At 33.5% G+C, this 24,305-nt stretch overlaps 1 protein-coding gene across 1 annotated transcript in view; it reads left to right on the top strand.

The window, feature by feature from the left end:
* The window catches only part of LOC123006355 (F-actin-monooxygenase Mical), a 53,114-nt gene that overhangs the window by 27,631 nt on the left and 1,178 nt on the right, over nucleotides 1–24,305 (top strand). Inside the window, exons 8-19 of the mRNA XM_044400782.1 lie at nucleotides 5–423; nucleotides 582–785; nucleotides 2,320–2,559; nucleotides 4,364–4,840; nucleotides 4,894–5,393; nucleotides 8,240–8,421; nucleotides 11,658–11,776; nucleotides 14,814–17,270; nucleotides 17,349–17,378; nucleotides 17,537–17,651; nucleotides 21,214–21,355; nucleotides 21,446–21,729. Of these exons, the coding sequence (XP_044256717.1) occupies nucleotides 5–423; nucleotides 582–785; nucleotides 2,320–2,559; nucleotides 4,364–4,840; nucleotides 4,894–5,393; nucleotides 8,240–8,421; nucleotides 11,658–11,776; nucleotides 14,814–17,270; nucleotides 17,349–17,378; nucleotides 17,537–17,651; nucleotides 21,214–21,355; nucleotides 21,446–21,729 (5,169 nt within the window). The remainder of the gene's footprint in view (nucleotides 1–4; nucleotides 424–581; nucleotides 786–2,319; nucleotides 2,560–4,363; nucleotides 4,841–4,893; nucleotides 5,394–8,239; nucleotides 8,422–11,657; nucleotides 11,777–14,813; nucleotides 17,271–17,348; nucleotides 17,379–17,536; nucleotides 17,652–21,213; nucleotides 21,356–21,445; nucleotides 21,730–24,305) is intronic.

Below are 24,305 nucleotides of genomic sequence, written 5' to 3'. Positions count from 1 at the left end.
TTCAAATTTTCGTGTGGTAAGAAGATGAGCGATTCGGAGGAGAACAGCGTCGCGGCGGCGACGCCGACGCCCGACCACGTCTTCAATCGCGTCTCGAATTGGATCAGCACTCACGATTTCAAGCCGCAAAACTACGAGGATCAAGTCGAAACCAACCTGGTGGACGGCATCACCGACATCACGTCGGTTACGAAGAACATCGAGAGGACGCGGAGGACGGCGCCGAGTGACGACGGCCTGGTGGTGGAGGAGCGTACGGATGTGGTCAAGTGCGGCGATACCACCAATGAACTTGTCGATAAAGACGAACACTTTATCAAAAATCTGACCAAGTTTTCGCAATATTCGCCGTTTGATAAGAAGAAGAGGAATCGGACGGCGAGTCCTAGCCACTTTTCCGTCATCGTCGAAGGAGAAGAATTAGTATGTCCTTATAGTAACCTTGTCCTTACCTCAATCCTTGGCTTATACCTCGTTTTATCTTTATATTACTACGATTTTACTATAGGTTACTTGTTTTGTCCGTATTGACCGAAAATAAATTTTTTTGCGACCGATTTTGCACTTTCTCTTGTTGACAGGAACTACCCGAGCCGAAAAAAAGCGATACTTCTTTCAAGTCGGTGAAACAACATCAAATACAGCCTCCAGTGGCATACCAGCCCCCTGTTTCTCGACCCTCGAGTCGTCATAAAAGACACGCCGAACCGATTTCGCTCAATAGACAGAGTCTTGAGAGGAAAACTAGGAAGAGAAGGACTATGGAGAAGATCGGTGCTAGTGTTGTGAGTATTTTTCTCTTGGTTCTGTGGCAAAAATTCAATATCAGGCTCATTGTTATTTTTTTCTCGATTTTTTTTTGTATTATCGGTCATTTTTTACTAACCTGGACTCGGTTTCCAAGTTTGAGATTCAAGAAATTTCAAGAAATTATAGGCAAAGTGGTCGCCAGAATCACAACTTTTACAAATTTTTTTTATTAATTTTAATTACAATAAAAATACAGGGTGCCCCCTTTAAATAGTAAAATTAATAAAAAATTATATAGGGCATTGATAGATACTAATCTAGTCTATCGCCTAAAATTACTTTCAACTACAGCGTGTCTCAAAAATAAGTTACAATATAAACTTGTGTTTTTTTTAAATGAAACACCATATGTTTCTTAGTAGGAGGAGTAATTACTATGGTTGCCAACAATGCTCAGATACTTTTAGGCTTTGTTACTACAATTAATATGGAATGTTAAATATCTTTTCATTTATCAATTCTAGACATTAAAAGTTATTTTTTTTAGATAAACAATTTATCAATCTATTAGATGCAAAAATAAAAAATAGGGTGTTCCAATTAATTTTTTTAAGTTATTTAACTTTTAACTAAGATTTTAATTTATTAATTTTTACAAGTACAAAACTCTAAAAAATTGCTACAGCTTTAGATTCTGTACTTTCTTTTTTGCAGAAGTAAGAAAAAATTTGTTCTAGCAGTCTTAGTTTTTGTGAATAAATTTTTAAAAGTTCATGTTTTCTGTTTTCGTCAAAAAAAAACTTTAATTTCTAAAACTAAACGAAATCGACTAATAAAAGTTTAGCGTAAAAACATTGTTTTAAAAGGCTACATCCAAAAACGCTAAAAAACATACGGTGTTTCATTTAAAAAAACACAAGTTTGTATCATAACTTATTTTTGGGACATGCTGTATGCTTGAAATTTTAGGTGATGCACAATGTCCTATACAATTTTTTTAATTTTACCACTTAAAGGTCACTTATGGACTTTTTCAACTCTCTGGGACACCCTGTATATACTAAGCGGTTTATATTGCTTAATTAATAATAATTTTGAAAACTTACTAAGCTCACAAAACCATCAATTTTGTTTGGCTATACTTTTTGTTACAAATATATTAACACTCAAGCTGAGAAACTGAGTTTATTAACCGATTTCAACTATTCTCATTGTATCATAATTCATAACAATAATATAGTAATTATTTACTACAGACTTGTTTTCCTTTTCCCTTTTCTATTTTTTTTTTTCAGATACGGTTATCAATTTTTGAGTTTTTTTAGTACACTATTAACGAATAAAATGTGTCCCTTTCCAGCTTTTCCGCAGCTTCCTGGACGCCTTCCTCGAAAGCTTCCTCGTGGGCTTCGTCCTCGTGATCCTCGACCTCCTCCTGAATTCCAGCATCCCGTCCGACTCGTCATTTTATTTTTAAGAAAACTGTACTGTGTAAAACATAAATGCGCATAATCGTAGTTTTATTGTGTTGGTGAATTTGGGTTTGTTTTTTTTTTTTTTTCTTCAAAGGAGGAAAGACAGAAAATTTTGGAAGAAATCGTCGCGAATCGAAACGAAAGACACAATAAAAGAAGGCAACAAAGAAGGTTGCAAACTGAACAGTTTTTAAAGAGTATGCAGATGTTGCAAGCGAATGCAAAACCCGATTCGCAACCGTTTGAAGATTATTCGCTGTTTGTTTATAGACAGACGGCGCCGAATTTTGAAGATAGGGTCAAAGATTTAGAGAAAAAGTTTACTTATGTTCCCGTAAGAGGGTGTTGTTTGATGTTACTAACAGTTTTATGTTTTGTCTAACACTAGATTAAAACAAAAAAGAAAAATTTGTTTGGTGTTGAATTTGATACTAATCTGAAGCTGATTTTCGACAATTTAACAAAAATTGGCGCTTGCTAGGTAGAAATACATCTTTTATATTTCTCGTATTTTTCATGAAAGAAAAAAAGCAAGATAAAATTGTAGGGTTTGCGACTGACATATCTAGAAATGTTGAAACTTAGTTCCTTTTCTATTTTGATTTTTTAAACAAATTTTAGCTAGGTTTACAATACAACTAGGTCTAAGAAATACATCGATTTAAATAAGAGACAAACTTTGGAGATAAAGTAGAAAACACTGCTTTCATCTTTTTCTACATTGCGACGTACATATTTGATTTATCAGACTCTACCTTGTTTCGACTAGACAAAAATAAAAGTTTTCTAATTAGCCAAGTGACAAACTTTTTTTATATCTAAAAAAAACTATCTACAATTATAAAAATCACAGTGAACAAAAACAGCTATAAAGCGTTTCAGATTTACTAGATATATGTCAGAAATAAGTATATATTTATTTGTGACTAAAGTTACATCAAGAAAAGACCGCAGCACTTAACAACGTATATCACGTAACCTTGACCTATATTATGCAATTATCTCGATTAATTTGTACAGACGTTTTTACAAAGTTTCAGGTTTACTAGGTAATACCAGGTGAATAAAAAGCATGGAAAACTATTTTTTTTTTTGGAAAAACTAATTGATGAATATCAAAGTACAGTAATGGACAGTGAATTTCGTCCACCCAATTAATTTCTGTGAATTCACAAAAAATCACTGTAGTCTGATTATTGTCATAATAACTGACATTCAAATACGTATTGTCAAATTTAAACAAATTCAAAATAAAAATTATCTCTCGGGTACAGAAGGTATGTCTCAAAAACGTGTCTCTATACTTTTGGGCATACCAAGGACTACCATTTGAAAGGACAAAGGTGAAAAGTAGCAAGAAGCATCAACATAACAAACGTTAATTAAAATTCTGAAACAAGGTTAGGAAAACCTAAAGACTAATTTACACTTTTAGTCTGTCAGGGAAATTGGGTGGACGAAATTCACTGTCCATCTCTGTACTATAAAAATGTGATATTTTATCAAAAATAAATTTTTTTGTGTTTTTGAGTTGTACAATTTTTTTAATTTTTCAAATGGCAACCCACATAAAGCCATTTTTCTCATGAAGGTTATGATCTAAGGATTACAAGTGTTTTACTTTATATTTAATTAAAAAAAAAATAGCGGAAAATTAATTTAGAAATGACTGCGAGTATAGTTAACCTTGGTACAGGCTGCGCCAGAACTCGCGCCTCAGAGAAATGGGAAAAGATACCAGGAACATGGAAATAAATGTTAAAAAAAACTCTATCGATAAAAATTTCGAAGTTAAAGTGCTTTTTTTGCTACAGGATATTAGAAGAGGAAACAAGGAAGCTGTTTAATGTTATTTGTGGCTTTTATTACCAAAATTTTTGTACTTTTACTAAAGATCATCATTATGATAAAATAAAAAAATGTCAAATGTCAAAAAAAAATTTACAGATAGAATTTTTTAATTTTTTTTCTTACTTGCAATTTTTCTCTGGGACGCGAGTTCTGACAATCCTGTATGTACTAGCTTACAAAAAATAAAACATGACATGAATTTTGTGCGATTTTTGGTCTTATAACTCGTGTGGCATGTTGATTTTTTCACATTTTTAGACAAAGTTTTGATCGAAAATAATTTTTAGGACCACGAAAACAAATTACCGAACCAGACTCGCGGCAACACCGACGAGGACTTCGCGGCTAGAATCAAAAGTCTAGAAGACAAATGGCGGGAGCCACAACCTGCCGAAAAGAAACCAAAAGATCTCTTACGTGCAATAGGAAAAATCGAAACTTCCGACTGGAACATCAAAGAAATCGAAAAGAAAATCCGAGAGAACAAACTGGGAAAACCCGCCAACAAAGACAAAGAAAAAGTACCAAAATGGAGCAAAGAACAATTCAAAGCGCGCCAAACTAAAATGGAAAAACAGCACTTGGAGCGACAAGACAGTGCTGAAGCGAAATTCGCCGACATCGACAAAAACATCAAACATTTGGAGTTGAAATTGAAAGAGGGCACTGCTAGGGACTTGGGACAGAACAAAGTGGCCTCAATCACCGAGAAATTCGCCAGCAAGCCTCCGGAAAGCGCCGAGTCCAAATCCCTCCAAAAAAGCGTAATTCCTCATATTTTAAATTAAAACAAAGTGTTCAAAAGTATTTTTTGTAGCAATCACGTCCTGTGATTCTCCCCTCGCAAAACGCCTCAGAATTCTGCCATTTCTGCAACAAACGCGTCTATCTCATGGAGCGGCTTTCGGCCGAAGGCCGATTTTTCCACCACGGATGCTTCAAATGTCAATATTGCCACACTCAGCTCCGGCTTGGGTCCTATGCGTTCGACAGAGACGGCATCTACGACCACAAGTTCTTCTGTATTCACCATTATGGCATGCAGGGCGAATTGAGGGTCACGAAAGTGGTGCGTAAGCCGTCGCAGAGACAGCTCGGGAAGAGTCCTGAGAAGAAACCGCTGAGTGGAATCGCCGGAGTTGATTTGTTGGATAGAGTGAGGACGCCTGAGAGGGTCGAGTTTGCCAATTTGAGTGGGGCTGCGTCCGATCATGAGGAGTCGCTGAGTCAGATGGACGAGGACGAGTGGACCGATAAGAATTTTGGGGCCTCGGCGGCCGAGTTGGGGAGCAGTGATGACGAGTCGTCGAGTCTAAGGTAAAAAATACCTGGGATCTAACTATAGAAAAATCACTTTCTGTAAATGGTGGTATATTACTGCGAATTTTGTTAAAACTTACGTAAATAGAGAACGTAGAAGACAATTTTTTAACAAAAATAAAAAAAACAATAGTTCATTATTTTATTCGGATTAAAAGTGATAATTTATGTGGCGAAGATGAACGTAGTGAGGCAATTAATTCAGCTGAGCCACTAATATTAGTATTTTATTTGTAAACATAGGAGCAACATAATTAGTAAATGTCACGGTAAAAGTGACAACTTTTACTGCAACAATTAGTCTTAAAAATGGCCACTTTTGTGACGTTTGCGGAAAAAGATTTTTTTTTAATGATTAAAATAAGTAAAAATTGGTCTGAATACTAACATTTTTGTTGTTTATTAATAGATTTATGTTCTTTTTTCTCATACATATTTCTTCTTTTTCTTTATCTAATGATGCTTTAGAATTTTTTGTTGTTTTTTTTTTTTTAAATTGAAGTGAATTCGTTATTTCTGTATCTGAGAGCGACAGCTTAAGTTCATTTTTTTTTAAATAAATAATACTTTTAGTTAAAACGGAATATTTAATATACCTTCTACAGGTGTGCGGAAAGATAAGAGCACCTCCTTGAAAGAATGCTGAAAAAATGTTTAAAAAAAATTTGGCATTTTTTTATGTCTATTTAATGGTACTGATGATCATGTATATGTTTTTTTATAATAATTTAGTAAAGAGACAAAAATTTTGCCAATAAAAGCCACAAATAACACTAAACACAGTTATAATTTAGGATACAGCTTTCTTGTTTATTTTTCTAATAGCCTGTAGCAAAAAAAGTTGGAAAATTATTTTTCCAATAGAAATAAATAGTGACAAAGTGCAAAATTTAAACTCTCATAACTTCAAAATTTTTATTGGTAGATTTTTTTATATTTTTCTTGTTGTCTTAGGCATCGCTAGATGCGCGACTTTCCGGACACCCTGTATTTCAAACAGTGCATAAAATCTTGCAATCAGCAGTAATTAACAAAATGCCAGATTTTGAAATGTTATAAGTCCAGGGTAATGCTAGAGCGACAAAGTATTAAGTCCAAAGAGAATTGTATCTAAGTAAAAAAATACAGTATGTTCCCGGATTGGGTTTACAAGAGGAATTTTTTTTATCTTTGATTTTACGCCAAAACTGCAAAGGAAAAACATTTTTTGCTTTACCTGAAACTAGCAAATCTGTAATTAAAACTTCATTATTCTAACTCAGTAGAAAGAAAAGTTATTTTTTCTCTTGATTTTAGACTTTAGAGCAGAGAAAAATTATTACATTATGTATTATTATTAAGTCGAAAATCAAGAGAAAATTAACTTTTCTTATCACTGTATCAGAATAATGAAGTTTTAAGTACAGATTTGTTCGTTTCAAGTGAAGCAAAAAATGTTTTTCCTTTGTAGTTTTGGCGTAGTCAAAGATAAAAAAAATTTCCTCTTGTAAACTCAATCCGGGGACATACTCTATATTGTGGAAACAAAAAACATAAAATCACCATGTAGTAATTTGCGTCGGAATAAAATAATGCAAATCGTTAATAATACAACAACGTCAACAAATTTTTACGGATTTTTGAAAACCAAGTTTTTTATGAAAAAAAGTTTTTCTTAATACATTGTCGATTAGTACTGGATTTTTACATGAAGCTCCCAAAAAATGTTTGACAACTGGAAAAAGAGGAAAAAATACGCCATAAACAAAACCTCTGATAATGTATAAAATACATATAGAAGACAAATTAGAAGAATGTTTGAACTTTGGTAACGTTTATTTCTTGTGTTTCAAGAAAAAAGTGTGGAGATAAAAGCTAATTTATTTATGAATTATACAGGGTGCGTCAGAACTCGCGCCCCAGAGAAAAATTTTAAGTAAGATAAGATACCAGGAACATGGAAAAAATGTTTAAAAAATTCTATCTGTCAAAAAATTTTGACATTAATTTTTTGACATTTAACATTTTTTTATGTGTATTTAATGATACTGATGACCTTGTATATGTTTTTTTACAATTATTTAGTAAAGATACAAAAATTTTGCCAATAGAAGCCACAAATAACATTGAACAGAGTTACAATGTAGGATACAGCTTCCTTGTTTCCTCTTTTAATAGGCTATACCAAAAAAAATTGGAAAATTATTTTTCCAACAGAAATAAATAGAGTCAAAGTGCAAAATTTAAACCCTCATAACTTCAAAATTTTTATAGATAAATTTTTTTAACATTTTTTCCATGTTCCTAGGATCTTACTTTATATGGCATTTTTCTCTGGGGCGCGAGTTCTGACGCACCCTGTATGAATTTATTGGATTTAATTAACAGACATAGGAAAATTATATTTTAAAACAATTTCTCAGTTAATAAATATATTGTTAAAAAAAAATCAATAATTTATACCTTAGACTTAAGTTATTTTAGCTTTTTTGCATATTTAAAAAAATTATGTTTTGGGCGCTAAAGTATTAAGTCCCTTTAGTCCCTTTTATTAAATACAAATAAATCAAAATCAAATATCTCTTTGTTAATCTACTAGATCCACTTACAACAAAATGTTCCACAACATAACCATTCTGAAATGTTAGGTAAAATTGTAACATTGGTTTCTAATTGAAAATTTTTGTTTTAAATTATTTCGGAACATTAATGGACTGGCTGTTTTCGTTCTAAAGTACAGATTTCTAAAAAAACTTTTCGGATTCTTTGTTCACTCTGCATAGTTTAAAATAATTTCGCAGTACCATCATTTGCTCTATACTCCTTGCCAACGTAATTTTTTTCTATTTTGATAAAATTATTAGTGGTACCGACAGTGACGACGAGGACGCCTACGAAGAGGCATTGGAGGAACCAGCGACTAAAGAAGGTACCTTAAAGTGGGCCGAACGCTGGCACAGGAGGTACTCTAAGAAGAGGAACGACTCGGATTCCGACGACTACAGCAGTTCGGACCGTTCCAGTTACTATGAAAATAGTAGCGATGGTGAGTACTTTTTTGACACTGTCAGTTCGCATTAATTATCAAAATTTTCTGTCAAAATTATGGAATCTAACGAAACTACCAATCACCCCGTCTTACAAATTATTGGTTCGGTGATATTATGGATTCTGCTGGTACCCATTGTTATGATTATGTTGGTACTCGGGTTATGGATTTTAATCGTTAAGTCGACGGCAGAAGTGTTGGTAGTGATGGCTATGGTTTTTGTGACGGCTTTGATGAGCCTTTTGGCCTATATCGTGCATTTGTTTGTTTAATTTCGAGATAATTATATTTTGACAACTTACTTTAATAAATGCGACTATAGTACACATTTTTTAGTTATCATTTGGGTCAAACTATGATATTTAAGCTATAAAAAAGTTACAAAAATACAATGGGAATGTATCTCGGGTAAAGTGACGTTAAACTGTCAAAATTTAAAAATTGCACGGCTTTCTAGATGGATAAATGCTCAATAACTGGAAACTATTCATCGTGAAGCATTTTAACCAGATTGTGCGTTATTTTATGTCTAGCAGGACATTTTTGTAGTTTATTTACTATTTTTATGATTTGACTCAACAATACAGGGTGTTAAAAAAAGATTGTAAAATATTTTAGGAAGTAATAGTATGGACCAAAACAAACAAAAAAGTCTTAATAAACATGGGTCCTCAAAGTAAAGGTTTCAGATTGAGTAAAAAATTAAATAAACAATTTAAAAAACAAAAAAATAATAACGAAAAAATCAAATAAAAAACTGAGGATGTTGGAAAAACTAAAGAAAATGAAGATGATGATGAAGGAAAGAAGATTTAATTGACATTTCCTTTAATTTAATTAACAGTTCCATAAATTTATTCTCTTTTGGTCATACATCTTACATATTACTTACAGAATGTTGTAAAAACTCTTGTTTTTTTTAATGTTTTTACCGAAGTTTTAACAATTTTTCAAAGTTTTTAAAATACTGGTCTGGTATGTAATGTGAATTTTTTGTATTTTATTCTCTTATTACAATGTAAAACACAAAAATGTTTCTTTTGTGTAATTTTGACACCAACAAGAACGGATTTACGTCCACTTGAAATGTTTTAGTCTTTTAGTTATACATATTTTGGCTTATTGTAACTATCGCGATTATTATTAAGGACTTTTATTTTTAATAAAAAAACGTGGTTTTATTTGTTTTGCCACCGACTTGACCAATTTTGAGTCCACTTGAAGTGTTTTGGATTAAAGAAAATCAAAGAAAACTTAATCTGAAGAAAATGAGAAAAATTATTTTAATAAAAATGAGAAATAAAGAAATGGAATTTGAGAATAATATACGGAAGTAGAATCAAAAAATTGGCATGACATAATAAAAACGATTGTTTTTATTATGTCATGCCAGATTTGACAATACAAAAAATAAAGAAAATTAAATTTTATTTATCTCAGAAACAAAGAAACAGTGGTTGAAAAAAACTTGAAACGGTAATTTAACAATTGGGAAAAGATATAAGAAAAAATTGAGAGTACAAAAAATAAAAACGATACGTAAAACAAACAAAACTACGAATATCGAAAAAAAAACTGAAGAAGGTAAAGATAATGAAAAAGATAAAAAAATTGTAGATCTACTTGACAATATCAAATTTTTTTTTGTTTATACGTTTTACTTCAGTTCTTAAGCTCTTATTATGCTATTTTTCTTATTTTTTAATATTCTTACAAATTTTGAATGTTCTTAGAATTCTGATGTGTTGTTTAACACATTTATATTTTTTGTATCATAATTCTTAAGAATTACGATGTAAAACAAGACAGAAATGAAAAAGTAATAATAATAATAATAATAATGTTTATTTATCTCAAAAAATATAGGTATGTAACTATACAGAGTGGTTATAAATGGTTTTCATCTCGCCAGCTTAGGAATTTTTTTTTATGTAACTTTATTTGTGACGCTCTACTTTTTTTCAAAGCTCTAGTTCTGTCATTAGTGTCACTTATTAATGAATAATAAATTGTTGTTAATTAAACTTTTATTGTTTCAACTAATTTGCAATAATAATTGATAATAATGTATACTTTGGAAGAAAACAAGTTTATAATTGAAGTCTATTTTCGAAGTGGACGCTTAGTAAACGGCGATTTTTTTAATTTTGAGTTAAAACAAGTAGGTACCGTTATTATCGTAACGCGGCATTTTTTATTTTACATGGAAAATTCACAGCTAGCTAGATGAAAATCATTTATAACCACTTTGTACAAGGTACGTCATAATATAAACAAATACATAATACACATAATAAAAATAAATACATAAATATCTTCAACTCTACTAAACCAAGTCAAGATATTTTTGTATAGAATATATACTTTTATTCAAAAGTAAATTTGTCACACTATTATTTTTTTTCAGATTAGAAATATTCTTGACATGAATCGGCAGCTTATTATAGAGTTTAAGTGGCATAATACTAGCACTACAGGCTGTACAATCTAACCTATGTGCAGGAATCAGTATGTTATTCTTGTTACGCAAATTATACATATCACTAGCTGCTCTTTCCGTAGAAAAAATTCGAAGATTTAACACAAACAACAGACAATACAATGTAAAGTGACACCACAGTTAAAATATCTAACTTTTTAAACATGGGCTTACAGGTGACTCTAGATTTTTTAAACAATATAGTCTTCACTATCATTTTTTGTGCGCACAAAACTTCTTTTACTCTTACTGCATTGCCTCAGCACGCGATAAACTTTGAGTGATTCAAGACTGATTCTATCTCGTAGTTGACGAAGAATAAAAAAGCACTGAGTCGATAGTTTCGTAAGGACAATGTCGATATGGTCAGACCAAATCAAGTTAGCGTCAAACATAAGAACAAGAAATAATTAAGGCTTTTACCCTTATTCTAATTCTTAATAAACCCATGTTTATTAAGAACCCATGTTCGTACAGTAACGGTTTCGGATATATTGAAAATTCTTCGTTTTTTGAAACATTTATTTGTAATGAAAAAGAGAAACTTCTAATAGGAATTCTAAAAATTTTCACATATGATACCTCCGAAACCGTAACTTTGCGGACCCATGTTTATTAAGACTTTTTTGTTTATTTTGGTCCATACTATTACCCCCTTAAATATTTTACAATCTTTATGTATTTACGTCATTTGCTCCAATTTAAAAAATCGAAAGCTCTTAGCTTATTCTTAAAAAAAAATTGTTTGTTGCAGACGACGAGTCCGACACGGCCACTGAGGGCGAGGAGGAGATCCGTGCCCGCGAGCTGCGCAAGCAGGAGGTCCGTGTGGAGCCCCCTGTGGTCCAGACCGACACTGGCACCGATACTGAGGTGAAGTCACCTAACTTACCGTCCGACATTCCGGACATCCTCTCCGACAATCACTTACGCGTTCCCGACGCGAAATCCGACGACGATTCGGCCGATTTCAGCAGCGCCATCTCCGGATCTGACACCGAATCACCCAAAAATTTCACTCTTACGAAAAGCGCCACCGCCGGTGCTTTACCCAAACCCTCGAGAAATTTTATTTTGAGTGAGAAACGTAAAAGTTTCGGAAGCGAATTCGTACCGAAGTTTAAAGTAACCGAACCGGAACCACTACTTATAATCAAACGAACTCCGAGTAAATTAAATATACCGAAAGAAATCGGAAAACCGAAAGTGGCCCTCGCTACGAATCTCGATAATGTTAAAAAGTATTTTGGAACACCGGCGGTTAAACCGGTCGCGCCTAAACCGATTCTGAAACGGTCCGAAACTGTAGCAAATGTACCCAAAAATCGGTTAATCAAACAAGTTAGTTTACCCGACAACAAAAAACCGGAAGTTACGTTCAATTTTGACCCACTTGATGATAATAAAGAGGTTGATAGCTACATTGAGAGTCTTTTAGCGAATGAAGAAGAATTGAAGAAACCTATAGACCTCTCCAAGTTTAAAACTCAGTCCGAAGAAAGTGAAGATAATGAAGATGATGCAATTTCTAGTAGCATTGAAGACCTGTTTAAGGCTCTTCACACTGAAACCAAACCCGAAGGTGACCCTCTAGTCAATAAAAAAATCGATGAAAAAATCGAAGATTTGCTAACTTGGATGGACGACCTTGAACACCAATCACGTGACCGGAAAACCTACAGATCATTCAGTGATGCCAAATATAAAAACTTAGAACGCGTATTAAAAGTCCCTAAACGTGCCGATTCGGTCATTAGTAAACTCCCTAAAGACAATATCGCGTATTTTGAGCGTCATCTGGCGGGCAAAAGTGTCGATGACGACGAACCACCAAAAATCTTCACTTTATCGCGATCCAAAACCGATATTTATTGCAACAAACCACGAAGTTCGGTCGATTTAGATGCGGTTAGTAATGTTGATATTAAGAAAGTTTTAATGAAATTCGAGAAGGCTGGAAGTCAGGAAAAAGAAGAAGAGAAACAAGTGCCGAAGAGGAATTTCGGGAAGAGATTCTCGTTGACGAGTTTGAAGCAAAGGGATGAGAATTTAGAAGCGGCGATTAAAGATTTTGAAGATTTTGTCGGGGGAATGGAGGGGAAGAAGAAGAAGGAAGAAAAGGATTGGTGTGTTAATATAACCGTTTCAACTATACCAAATCCTGAGTTTTTGGGACTCGGGACACAATGTGAAGAATCTCTCAAAAGTAAAGAAACAGAACGAAGCAAAGAAGAAAATGTATCTTCTAGTAGTTTGGACACAGATTCTGAAAGTGAAGATACAGGTGGCAACTCTGATCACTTAGTTGAAGCTATTGATCAGAAAAGTGAAGAAAGTGGAGAAAATTTGGTTTCTAAAATTGAAGATAATGTAGACTGTTCTAAAACACAAATTGGAGATTTTGGCAAATTGAAAAATTTTACATTTGAAGATAACAGTTCAAAAACTGGAAACAATATTAACGATTTCGATATAGAAAGTGCAGATAAAGATCAGAAAAGTGACGTTACACAAAACTCAGACAAATCAGAGAAATTCAAAATTGAAGATAATAGTTTGAAAACTGTAGAAAATATTGAAGATAAAGCAGGATGTTCTAAAATTGAAGATTCAGACAAATTTGAAGATAGAAGTCTGAAAAATGAAGAAAGTATTAAAGATCCAGGTGGTTCTAAAATTGAAGAAATAGCTCAAAAAAGTGAGGAATTTAACAAAATTATAAATGAAGAAAGAGCTTCAGAAACTGAAGACAGTTCCGAAAATGAAGATTCAGGACAAAATTTCGCAATCACTGGCTCAAAAAATCTTCTTTATGTAGATCAATCGAAGGACCCTGTGTACGCAACAATTGAAGAATTGAATAAAAGTGAAGCCAAAAAACAGGTTAATCTTGAGGACCTCTACGCTAAAGTGAACAAACCTCAAAAAGCTAAATTGAGTACTTGTTCCCCTCCAGTACCCCGACGTACTCGGAAGAAATCTTTTGAGGAGGCTCCCGTGCCCCCTCCACGACCTCAACGTCAAAAAAGTCAAACCGAACCTAACAATAATGAGGAGTTTTTAGCGCCGATTGTGCCTCAACGCAAACGAGCCATGACTTCGTCTCCTCTACCTCACCGTAAGTCCGATTTGGCGCCACCGTCGACTTCCACCTCCTCAAAAAGTCGCTCGACTACGAATCTTGAAGTCCAGAAAGAGATCGTTCGATTGAGGGACTTACCGAAAGTCCAAAACGCCAAATCGCGAAACAAGGATAAAGACTGCACTTTACAATAATCGATTTTTACTAATCTTTTTTCTAATTTTATAGTTTTTATAGTCCGCGCGCGATTAATATTCCGCGAATGATACGCTTTTTGTTAATTATTGTTGAATTTTTTTTTCTCTCGAAGAGTTTATCAAGTGTTTTGAATTGTTAAAGTTTATCAGTGTTGGCGCTTTTTAAATGTTTAAGGTCTAATGCATTCACAAATTTAAAAGTCCCCAAGAAAAAATGGTCAACAATCACGTTTAAGCAATGGTGACGTTAAGGTAACTATTGTTGGCGTGATCGAGTGGCGTTTTTCTGTTTTTTTTTTCATTCTAATTTTTTTTTTCACTTGTTGTGCTACTTAATCCATTGCTGACGTGAGTGTTGTTCTAACCCCAATGCTAACACTCGTTGTTTTTTCTGCAACTGACGCAGAGCGGTCTTGATGCGTCGCGATCAACGCTGATTGGCCAGCTTGGAAGCAAAGCCTGCTACTGTTAATTGCTAATTTAAACACTCTAGTATTGATCTCTTTATGTTAAAAAAATTAATTTGAAAAAAATAAGTGTTCAATTTTTCATCATTTTTTAACATTTAAAAAGTTCAATAGTAGACTTTATCCTGTGGTTAAAACTTTAAAATTAGTTAATATTTTTTCAGGTGGTTTCGGATGAGTCAACCTCGGACTCCTCCAGCGAGATTCGCAATTCAGCGACTGAAATCTCCACCGATTCGGAATTCGCCCACGACGACCCGACTCCCACCCGCGAGGCCCCCTTTATGCCTTTCAATGACGTTCACGTGACCAAAACCCGCGGTAGCCACCATCGAACCCCCCGAAAAATCCAGGTGACGAGCAGTTACTTACAGCGCCCTATCGACAAGGGCAAAGCACTAAACAATATCGTCACACCACCTAAAAACGACATTGAACTCAAGCTCACACCTCTAGTGCCTTCTGCACCGTCTATTGTGCGTAAAACAGCACCGGTTAGAACCGACGGTTACGCATTGAATCGCACACAAAGCACTGGTGGAATTGCGGCTAAAGTCTCACTCGAACTCAAAAAGAAGTATCTATTGGGTGAGAGTCACGCCCCGGGGGCTATACAAAAGTCGGGCAGTGCTTCGACTCTTGACACTAAACTCAAATCGTTCCATAGCAATATAACCGATTGTCAAAAAATGTTAAAACCGGTTATAACCGCTCAAAAACCACCACCGATTTCGATTAAACCGGAAGTTTATGAAAACGAACCAGAAGGTCGTCCCCGAAGTCCAGTCCATGAGACTTCCATCATAGTTCCTACAATCGACTGGTCGAAAACTAAACCGACCAATCACAGCGAAGATAGTCTCTCGACCGATTCCGAACCGAAAACACCCGAATTCAACTTTGACTCAATCCCGACTGTTCGAATCGACGAAATTCCACCCGATTCTCTATGTATTGAAGCCGAGGTTGGGATGGTGGTGGAACCCCCGAAAACCACAAAAACGCTCAATCAACCCAAACTTTTACCCGAACTTGAAACAAAAGACGTACTACCGGAAATACACGACGTGCTTCATGTAAAGCGAAAACTCTCGATTGAAACTGAAAGCAAATCGTGCGATTCTGAAGTCGAAGCTGAAGTCACGGCTGCCTTGACCGAAACCGAACTGTCCGATTGGGCGCGAGATGGCGCCGTTTCCGATGATTTAGGCGATGATTTTGACCTTGAAACTTCTCGTAGTAACAAAAAACCGAAAATGATCGATAACAAGGCGAAAATTACTGAATTGGAAGACTTGGACCACGTGTGCGGGAAGGAAACAACTGAAGCTTTGAATAGTGTCCTTTGCAGGAATCTAGATATCGAGTTTATGGACACAGGGACTGAAACTAGTAGTGATGATGGGGTTGTTGATAGTCAAGACGGCTATGTTTTGTTCAAGGATGAAGAAGATTTGGCCGAGGATAGTCTAAATCCGGTGATTGAAGCCCGAAATGAAGTTTTAAAAAATACAGGTTACTGTATTATCGACTCTGAATCGAATTTTGGTAGTGCGGTGACTGATTTAAAAGCCGATGATTTGGAACAATTGAAAGCCAAACAAACAAATGAACATGACGAGGATAGTTTATTGATAGTGGAAGGTACAACAACTGAAGAAAACACTTGTAGTGACTCAACTGTCAAAAATTTGACTGAAATCGCCGTCGATAAAGACCCGATTGAGAATAACAATTTTCAAAGGAAACGACTTGAGGATAAATTAGCTAAACTCAAGGCCGAACAAGCTTCCCGAGTGGAATTCGACGAACACTGTCGCCGATTACAAACCAAATTCGAGTTTAGCCACGTCAAGGATTCAATAGATGTTCGAAAATCTCGTCGAAAGAGCAAAGACTCGCCCCAAAAACCGGATTTGATTCAAGAGGAGAAAGCCACGCCTCCGGAAAGTCCGGTGACTCCGGTCGTTCGCACTCCTGACGTCATCTACAAGAAGGAGTTCATCGAAAAAGAACGAGATGTTAACCAAAAACTCGTCCAAGAAATGGTAATGAACAAAATGAAGGCGGAGAATAAGAGTCTAGAAAGGCGGCGACGGAAAAGTCGCCAATTTGAATTATCCAAGTCGGCGACGACCGATATTGTATCTGAAATCAACCACAACTTAACCGATTCGAACCGAACCGCTACGCCTGATGTGCTTTTGTCAACATTACGACCGGTTAGCGTCCACGTGACTGAGTTTCAAACACCGGTGGCGCCGCCTAGGTTGAAACATGAGAAGTTAAAGGAAGATGCGAGAGTAAGGGCAAGATTGTTGTCCAATGAGGAGTTGGGATTGAGTCCGGAGGATAAGTTGGTGAAGTTGAGGGAGAAGTTGGGGGAGGGGTCGTTGAAAAGGTCAAAGAGTCGGGAGGAGACGAAAGTGGAGCGTGAGTCGCCGATGAAAGTGTGCAAATCTGACCCTAATTTATTGGATACGGACGAGAAGAAAGGGAAAAAGAAGAAAGATAGGGAGAGGAGGAAGAGTTTTACTAAGATTTTTACGACTTTCTTTACGAAGAAGAGTCCAACGGGACTTTTAGCGAAGATTTCGCCGAAAGCGAGAGACGTTTCAAAGGTAATTTCTTATCGGAAGCTTTAAATCATCAATCATCGCCATTTATTAACTTTATTTAATAACCGGATTATTTTACAGTCGTGTGCGAATTTGGACCTGAGAGATGCTGTAAGAGTTTTATTTTATTTTTTTAATGTCTTGTGTGTTTTGTATTCTTCTCTAGCATGTTTCTCTTGCATGTTGTCATGTCATCATCATTCATTTAGTGTTGAATTTTGGTGTTGGGTTATATTGTTTGAGGGGAAACTGAAAGTTGTTCTTAACAGGAGGTGGTGATTGAGGAGCCGATTCGGAGGAATAGTTTCTCGGGACATCGGGACAGCGGAACGCCCCCTCCAGTGCCACCACTACCACTCCATTACACAGGGAATTCGATCAAAGGCAAGCAAACATTTTTATAATGAACTCATTTTTTAATAAAATATCTAGCCCGAAAATGACTTGTTTAAACACATTTTTTAAGCAAAAACCGAGTAATCTACTATTTACATTGAAATAAGTTACATTCATATTCACTTCGCTAAAATTGGCTGAATAATCACAAATTTAGCTCCAAAATGGTGCTATTTTTGTCTTTTTCGAGTGTTTTGAAATCAAAAATTCAAGTTTTTTAATTAAAAATCCATTTTTTCGCCCAAGAAGGCCACAAAATTGCAAATTTAAGTAAAAACTTACTTTGTTTTTGCCTTTTTGTACTTTTAGACAAAAACAATTATTATTCTTGAAAATTATTTTTTTTTCAATTTCGATAAACAATTATTTAGTGTGAGCAAGTTTTTGCTAAAAGGCCACTTATTTTACAAGGATTCGATTAAAAGTTTTATCGAAAATACCGATATTTTGCCTTTTCCGGACGTTATAATACGTTTCGAAGCCAAAAATTTACTTCTTTCCTTAAAAATTTCTCCTTTTTGCTCACTTTTTAAGTAAAAATCTTGCTTCGTTTTCAAGATTTTACTTGAATATGCCGAAAATAAAATGATATTGTTGGCTTTTTCGAAGGTTTGAACTTGTTTTTGGGCAAAAATTTAATATTTTCCATTGAAAACTAACCTTTTGCTAAAACAGGTTAAAAACTAAGATCACCTACAGATGTTCGTTTTTTCGAGCTCCACCATGGGGATCTCAGTTATTATAAGAGATTCGAGGTCGGTTAAATTAGGGCAAAGTTGCGCATTTTTATGCTGAACAATAATCTGAAAGAAAATTTAATGTGTCATTTTTAGTTTTTGAATTATTGGGAAAAAAAACGGAAATTTGTAATTTTCATTTTTATTTTTTCAAGCGAAAATAAAGACCTAGACGTTTTTAATTAGGACGTTCTTAAGGCACTTTTTTACAAGGAATCTGAATCTGTCATCGTATTTTCCAAGGCGCTCTTGATATCGGAGTTACAACACTCAACTTTGGATTTTCTTATGGACGCCATATTTGATTTCTGTATTTTTGAAAAGTCTTTTTGTTTCTGGTCACACAATATGATCAAATTTTTGCGTTTTTGCGAAGAGTGCTTTGGAAAAAATTCCAACAATTTTAACTAACAAGCTAAATGACTTAATTGAAGGTGTCATGTGTATTAACATATATTTGGAGTTACAAGCATTTTAATATAATCTGCTGGTACTTTTTCCAATTTGTTTTTGGTAAAAAAAATCACATGATATACATATAAAGGCCTATGTGAATATTGTTTCCTTGTTATAAAAAAAACTTAGGTAATTATGTTTTTTATAGATCTTTTAACGATGAAATATACATGACCCCTTCATCCACTATAATGCATTAGTTTATATTATTAAAAAAATGATAAAAGTGTTATGTACCAAAAAACAAGCTTTATTTTCTAATACAAACTTTGTGATAACTATTGCTTTATAAAAATATTTCAAGCTTAACAAAACATTTATAAATGAAATTCTAACGACACAATATAAAAAAGTCCACTTTATGCTGTCCCGAAAATTAACATTCTCATTTAAAAAAAATTTTTTTCTTGTTTTCTGGGTGTAATTTTGAAGCTAGTTCATTGACTTTTCGAAATCAGTTTTCTGACAAAAATATACCGAAAAGTCACTACATTAAGTGAAAAATAATTAATTTTGCTTGTTTACATCACGTTTTTTTGTAAGATTCTGTTAAAACACATTGAAAAATTACCAAATTGCGTTGAAAATGACCTTCTTCATGATTTTTTGGGCATTTTAGCACGTTTTTGAATTAAAAAGTTACAAAATTATTTCGTCACAGATAGCTAAATTTACTCCAAAATGGTGTTGTTTCTACTTTTTTTAGATTGTGCTAAAAAATTTGTTCAAAAATAATATTATTTTTCCGTTTTAGGACGTATTTTAGTCAGAATCGCAATTGTTTTGAAAATTTTCGTCGAAAATCAGGTAAAAAATGAATAAACTATCACGAAACTAAAATTATTTTTGCTTCTTTGGAGAGTTTAAGCATGTTTTTGAGCCGAAAAATCATCTAGTTACTTTTCCAAACGTTTTAGCAGATTTTTCAATCAAAAGCACAAAACTTCGTCAAAAATAAGCCGAAAAATCACATAATTAATTCGAAAATGATGTTATTTTTGCTTTTTTTAAACATTTAGGTGCGTTTTTAAGTCTAAAACAACGTTTTTTCTTTAATTTTTGGTAAAAAACATACCAAAATTAATACATATACTAGACCAAATAAAAAACGACATAATTCATGCTCTTTTCGAACATTTTAAAACATTTTTCAATAAAAAACGCAATTATGTATAACGCAAAATTTTGTCGGAAAGTAATTGAATTAAGTAAAAATAGTAGTAGTAATAGTAAAAATTATTTGTGCTTTTTTTTTAAACATTTATTTATTATTTTTTATTTATTTACTTAGACATATTTTAACACCTTTATCCACTGTTTATTCAATAATCCCAGTTGTACATAACGCTTTTAGCATTTGGTAATTTCAATCCTAATAGAAACCAACACTTAAAAGTCTTTTTCAATAAAAGAATATTGCGAAAAAAATTGTTTTAAAAGAAAATACCAGTTTTCAAAACTCGCGCCCCAGAGATAAATGTCATATAAGGTAAAAAAACAGGAACATGGGAAAAAATGTTAAAAAAATTTTATCTATAAAAATTTCGAAGTTCTGAGAGTTTAAATTTTGCACTTTGACCCTATTTATTTTTGTTGGAAAAATTATTTTCCAAGTTTTTTTGCTACGGACTATTAGAAGAGAAAACAAGGAAGCTGTATCCTAAATTGTAACTCTGTTTAATGTTATTTGTGGCTTTTATTGCAAAAATTTTTGTATCTTTACTAAATAATTGTAAAAAAAATGTCAAATGTCAAAAAATAAATGTAAAATTTATTGACAGAAAGAATTTTTTTTAAACATTTTTTCCATGTTCCTGGTATCTTATCTTACCTGAATTTTTTTCTCTGGGGCGCGAGTTCTGGCGCACCCTGTATACAAAGGGATGATAAAGTTATGCGCAAAATTCATAATTTCGCTATTCTGCATTTTTTCGAAGAATGCTCAAACAAATCAATTTTACATTTTAAAAAGGCATTTTTTCGCAGATATTTTTTATTATACCTTTTAGTGCTTTTTTAAAATGTAAAATTGACCTGTTCGGAGCTATGAATTTTGTGCAGGACTTTGCCCTCACTCTGTATATACGGGTATATTTGCCTTTCTCTATCGTTTAAACAACTTTCAGGTACAAAACTCAAGTTTAACTCTAATTTTTCTAAATTTTATTAAAACAGTTCGAAAATACACAAAATTAACTCACTTTTTTGCTCGTTCTTGCCTAAAGTATCTAAAAACACTATTATTCGCTTAAGAATTCACTCAAATAGGTCGAAAAATGTCTGTTTACTTTGAAAACTGACGTGTTTTTTGCTTTTTTCAAACATTTGACTTTGGAAATAATTTTTTTTTTTAATAGACGACGACAGTTCGGACGGGGACCGCCACGACCGGAGCTCCTGCGACACTCTCGATAAATCCGGGACCCTCGACTCGGTCTCCAGCAACAACCGTCAGAACAAAGGTGCGCGAAGAGCGGCCCGTCAAGCTCAACTGAAACGGTAATTCCCCCTTTGTTAACCTCCCCCAATTTTAACAAAAACTAAAGTTTGTTAGTTGGACTAACTTAATTAACAAAACTAACTCGACAGACATCGCATGGCGCAAGAAATCCAACGCAAACTCGAAGAGACTGAAGTGAAAACGCGCGAGTTGGAGGAAAGAGGCGTTTTGGTGGAGAAGGCGCTTCGAGGAGAGGTCGATGGACGGTGTCCGAAGGAAGAATCAGAACTGTTGCAGGAATGGTTCGATTTGATGAGAGATAGAACCGAATTGCGGAGATATGAAAGGGAGTTGATGGTGAGGGCGCAGGAGTTGGAGTTGGAGGATCGGCATGCGAGACTGCAGCATGAGTTGAGGGAACGACTGGAAAATGGTAAATCTCAGTTGCAGTGTTGCCAAAACATAAAATTCACCATATTACTATGCGCCAGAACTCGCGCCCTAGAGAACATGGAAAAAAATGTTAAAAAAAAATATCTATAAAAATTTCGAAGTAATGAGAGTTTAAATTTTGCACTTTGACTCTATTTATTTCTGTTGGAAAAAATTTCAACTTTTTTTGCTACAGGCTATTAGAAGAGGAAGTAAGGAAGTTGTATCCAAAATTGTAATGTTATTTGTGGCTTTTCTTGGCAACATTTTTGTACCTTTACTAAATAATTATAAAAAAAATATACCAGGTGAATAAAAAGTACGGAACCATGCGTTTTTTTCGTAAACTAAGCACTTTACGAAAAAAATAATTAGTGTAGCGTAAAGTACAATTAAAATGTGACCATTTATCAAGAATAATATTTTTCGAAATTTCTTTTAGTTTTCGAGTTCTGGAATTTTTTTTTTTTAAATGGCAACCATGGTAATTTTTTTAATTAAAGATTATGTCCTAAAAATAACCTCTAATTAAATAAAATTAATTTTTAGCCAGTACTTTTTTAAAATTAATTGTTAAAGTTGCGTTCATCAAACATTTTTCCGAACTTAACCGAAGTGGTTAAGTGGCTAATTTAATTTAATTTAATTGTACTTTACGCTACACTAGTTATTTTTTTCGTAAAGTGCTTAGTTTACGAAAAAAACGCTTGGTTGCATACTTTTTATTCACCTGGTATACAAGATCAGCAGTATCATTAAATAGACATAAAAAAATGTCAAATGTCAAAAACTAAACATCAAAATTTTTTGACAGATGGAATTTTTTGAACATTTTTTCCATGTTCCTGGTATCCTATCTTGCTTGTTATTTTTCTCTGGGGCACGAGTTCTAATACACCCTGTATATCACGCGAAATAACGCAGATTTCAGCTTGAAAATCCGCTTAAGCTCGTGAAAAGCAAAAATGACATGCATTTCGGCTTAGTTCTGTGATTTTTTTGGTGGATTTTTAATAATTTTAATGTAATGTCACAGAAAAAATGAGAATTTATTTTAGTTCAAAAACGTGCTCGAAACTTGAGGAAATTTGAGGATTTCGCCTTATTTTTGACAAACTTTCTCCCAAAAAGGAGCTATATTGAGCAAAAACAAGATAAATATTATCAGGTTTCATCTAATTTGGTACTTTTACAGCGTTTTAACGAAATTTTCTGAGAAGAGAAATTTAACACTGATTTTTGGCCTAATTTCGTAAAATTTTGGGTTGTTTTAAATATGCGGAAAAATAGCGTTTCTAGCTGAAAAATGTGCTAAAACACTTGAAAAAAGCAAAAGTAATGCTACTTTTGACCGACTTTAGCGATTTTTGATCCTGGTTAGTGAAATGAAGCTATTTTTAAAATAATTTGGTGCTAAAATGCAAAAATAATGTAATTCTTGACTTAATTACTTGATTTTTTAGTTTATTTTAGCGAAATCTAGTGAAAAACCTGAGATTTTAGTACAAAAACGCGCTTAAATGCATTTTCGGCCAAATTTATTATTATTATTTTTGTTTTAGTTTTGCTCAAAGAAAAGACCTTTTTGTGATTTTTAGGTGTGTTTGGACAAAATTTTGCAAAATAAATGAACCTCTGGTTAAAAACGGAAGTAAGTCGGGCTAAAAAATGATATCAATTTCAATTAATTTTGTAATTTTTTAGCCTGTTTCAGCGCAATAATTCGAACTTTTTGTATTTTTATCTCTCAAAAACATGCTTAAACATTTGAAAAAGACCAAAAAACGCCGTTTTTGTGTTATTTTCTTGAATTTTTGGTTTGTTTTTAACAAAATTTTGCAAAATAATTGCGGAAAAAGCATTCGAAAAAAACATAAGTAATTTGTCATTTTCGACTCTATTTAATAATATATCGTAAAAAAATAAATAGAATTATATTTTTAACACGACTTGGTTTTTCGATTTTTTTTTTTTTTGAGAAAATGTAACGAAATGATCAAGTTCAAGCCTTAGAGTTAGGTAAAAATATCAATGTAATCTTTTTTTATAACAATTTGGTGATTTTTGACATGCCAAACTCTCGCAAAAAAAGTTTTCAGCTTAAAAATCTCCTTGAACTTTTGAAAAAAGAAAAAATTATATCATTGTCGGCACAATTCTGTGTTTTTTTTTTTTTGGCTTGTTTTTGACCAATTTTGCGAAATAATTGCGTTTCTAGCTGAAAAACGTGCAAAAACTGACTAATAAAACCTGAGATTGTAGTCCAAAAACGTGCTTAAAAACGTTTTCGGCTTATATTTGTCTTATTTTACCCAAAAACCAGTTAAATGGAGTGAAACAAACAAAATAACATTGTTTTTGTGATTTTTAAGGGTGTTTGTACAAGATTTTGCAAAATCAATGCTCTGGTTCAAGTCGAGCGACGCAAGCTAAAAAATAATATCAATTTCGATTTAATTTTGTAATTTTTTTGCTTGCTTCAACAAAATTTTTAGAATTTTCTAAAAAACGTGCTCAAACACTTGAAAAGTGCAAAAATAACGGTGTTTTGGTCGAATTTGTTGAACTTTTGGATTG

This window comes from Tribolium madens, unplaced genomic scaffold, assembly GCF_015345945.1.
Source record: "Tribolium madens isolate multiple individuals breed KSU strain unplaced genomic scaffold, Tmad_KSU_1.1 Scaffold_11;HRSCAF=98;Tcas5.2_LG3b, whole genome shotgun sequence".
Taxonomy (NCBI): Eukaryota; Metazoa; Arthropoda; class Insecta; order Coleoptera; family Tenebrionidae; genus Tribolium; species Tribolium madens.
The sequence above is the reverse complement of the archived record's forward strand: the minus strand, read 5'-3'. Positions and strand labels throughout refer to the sequence as shown.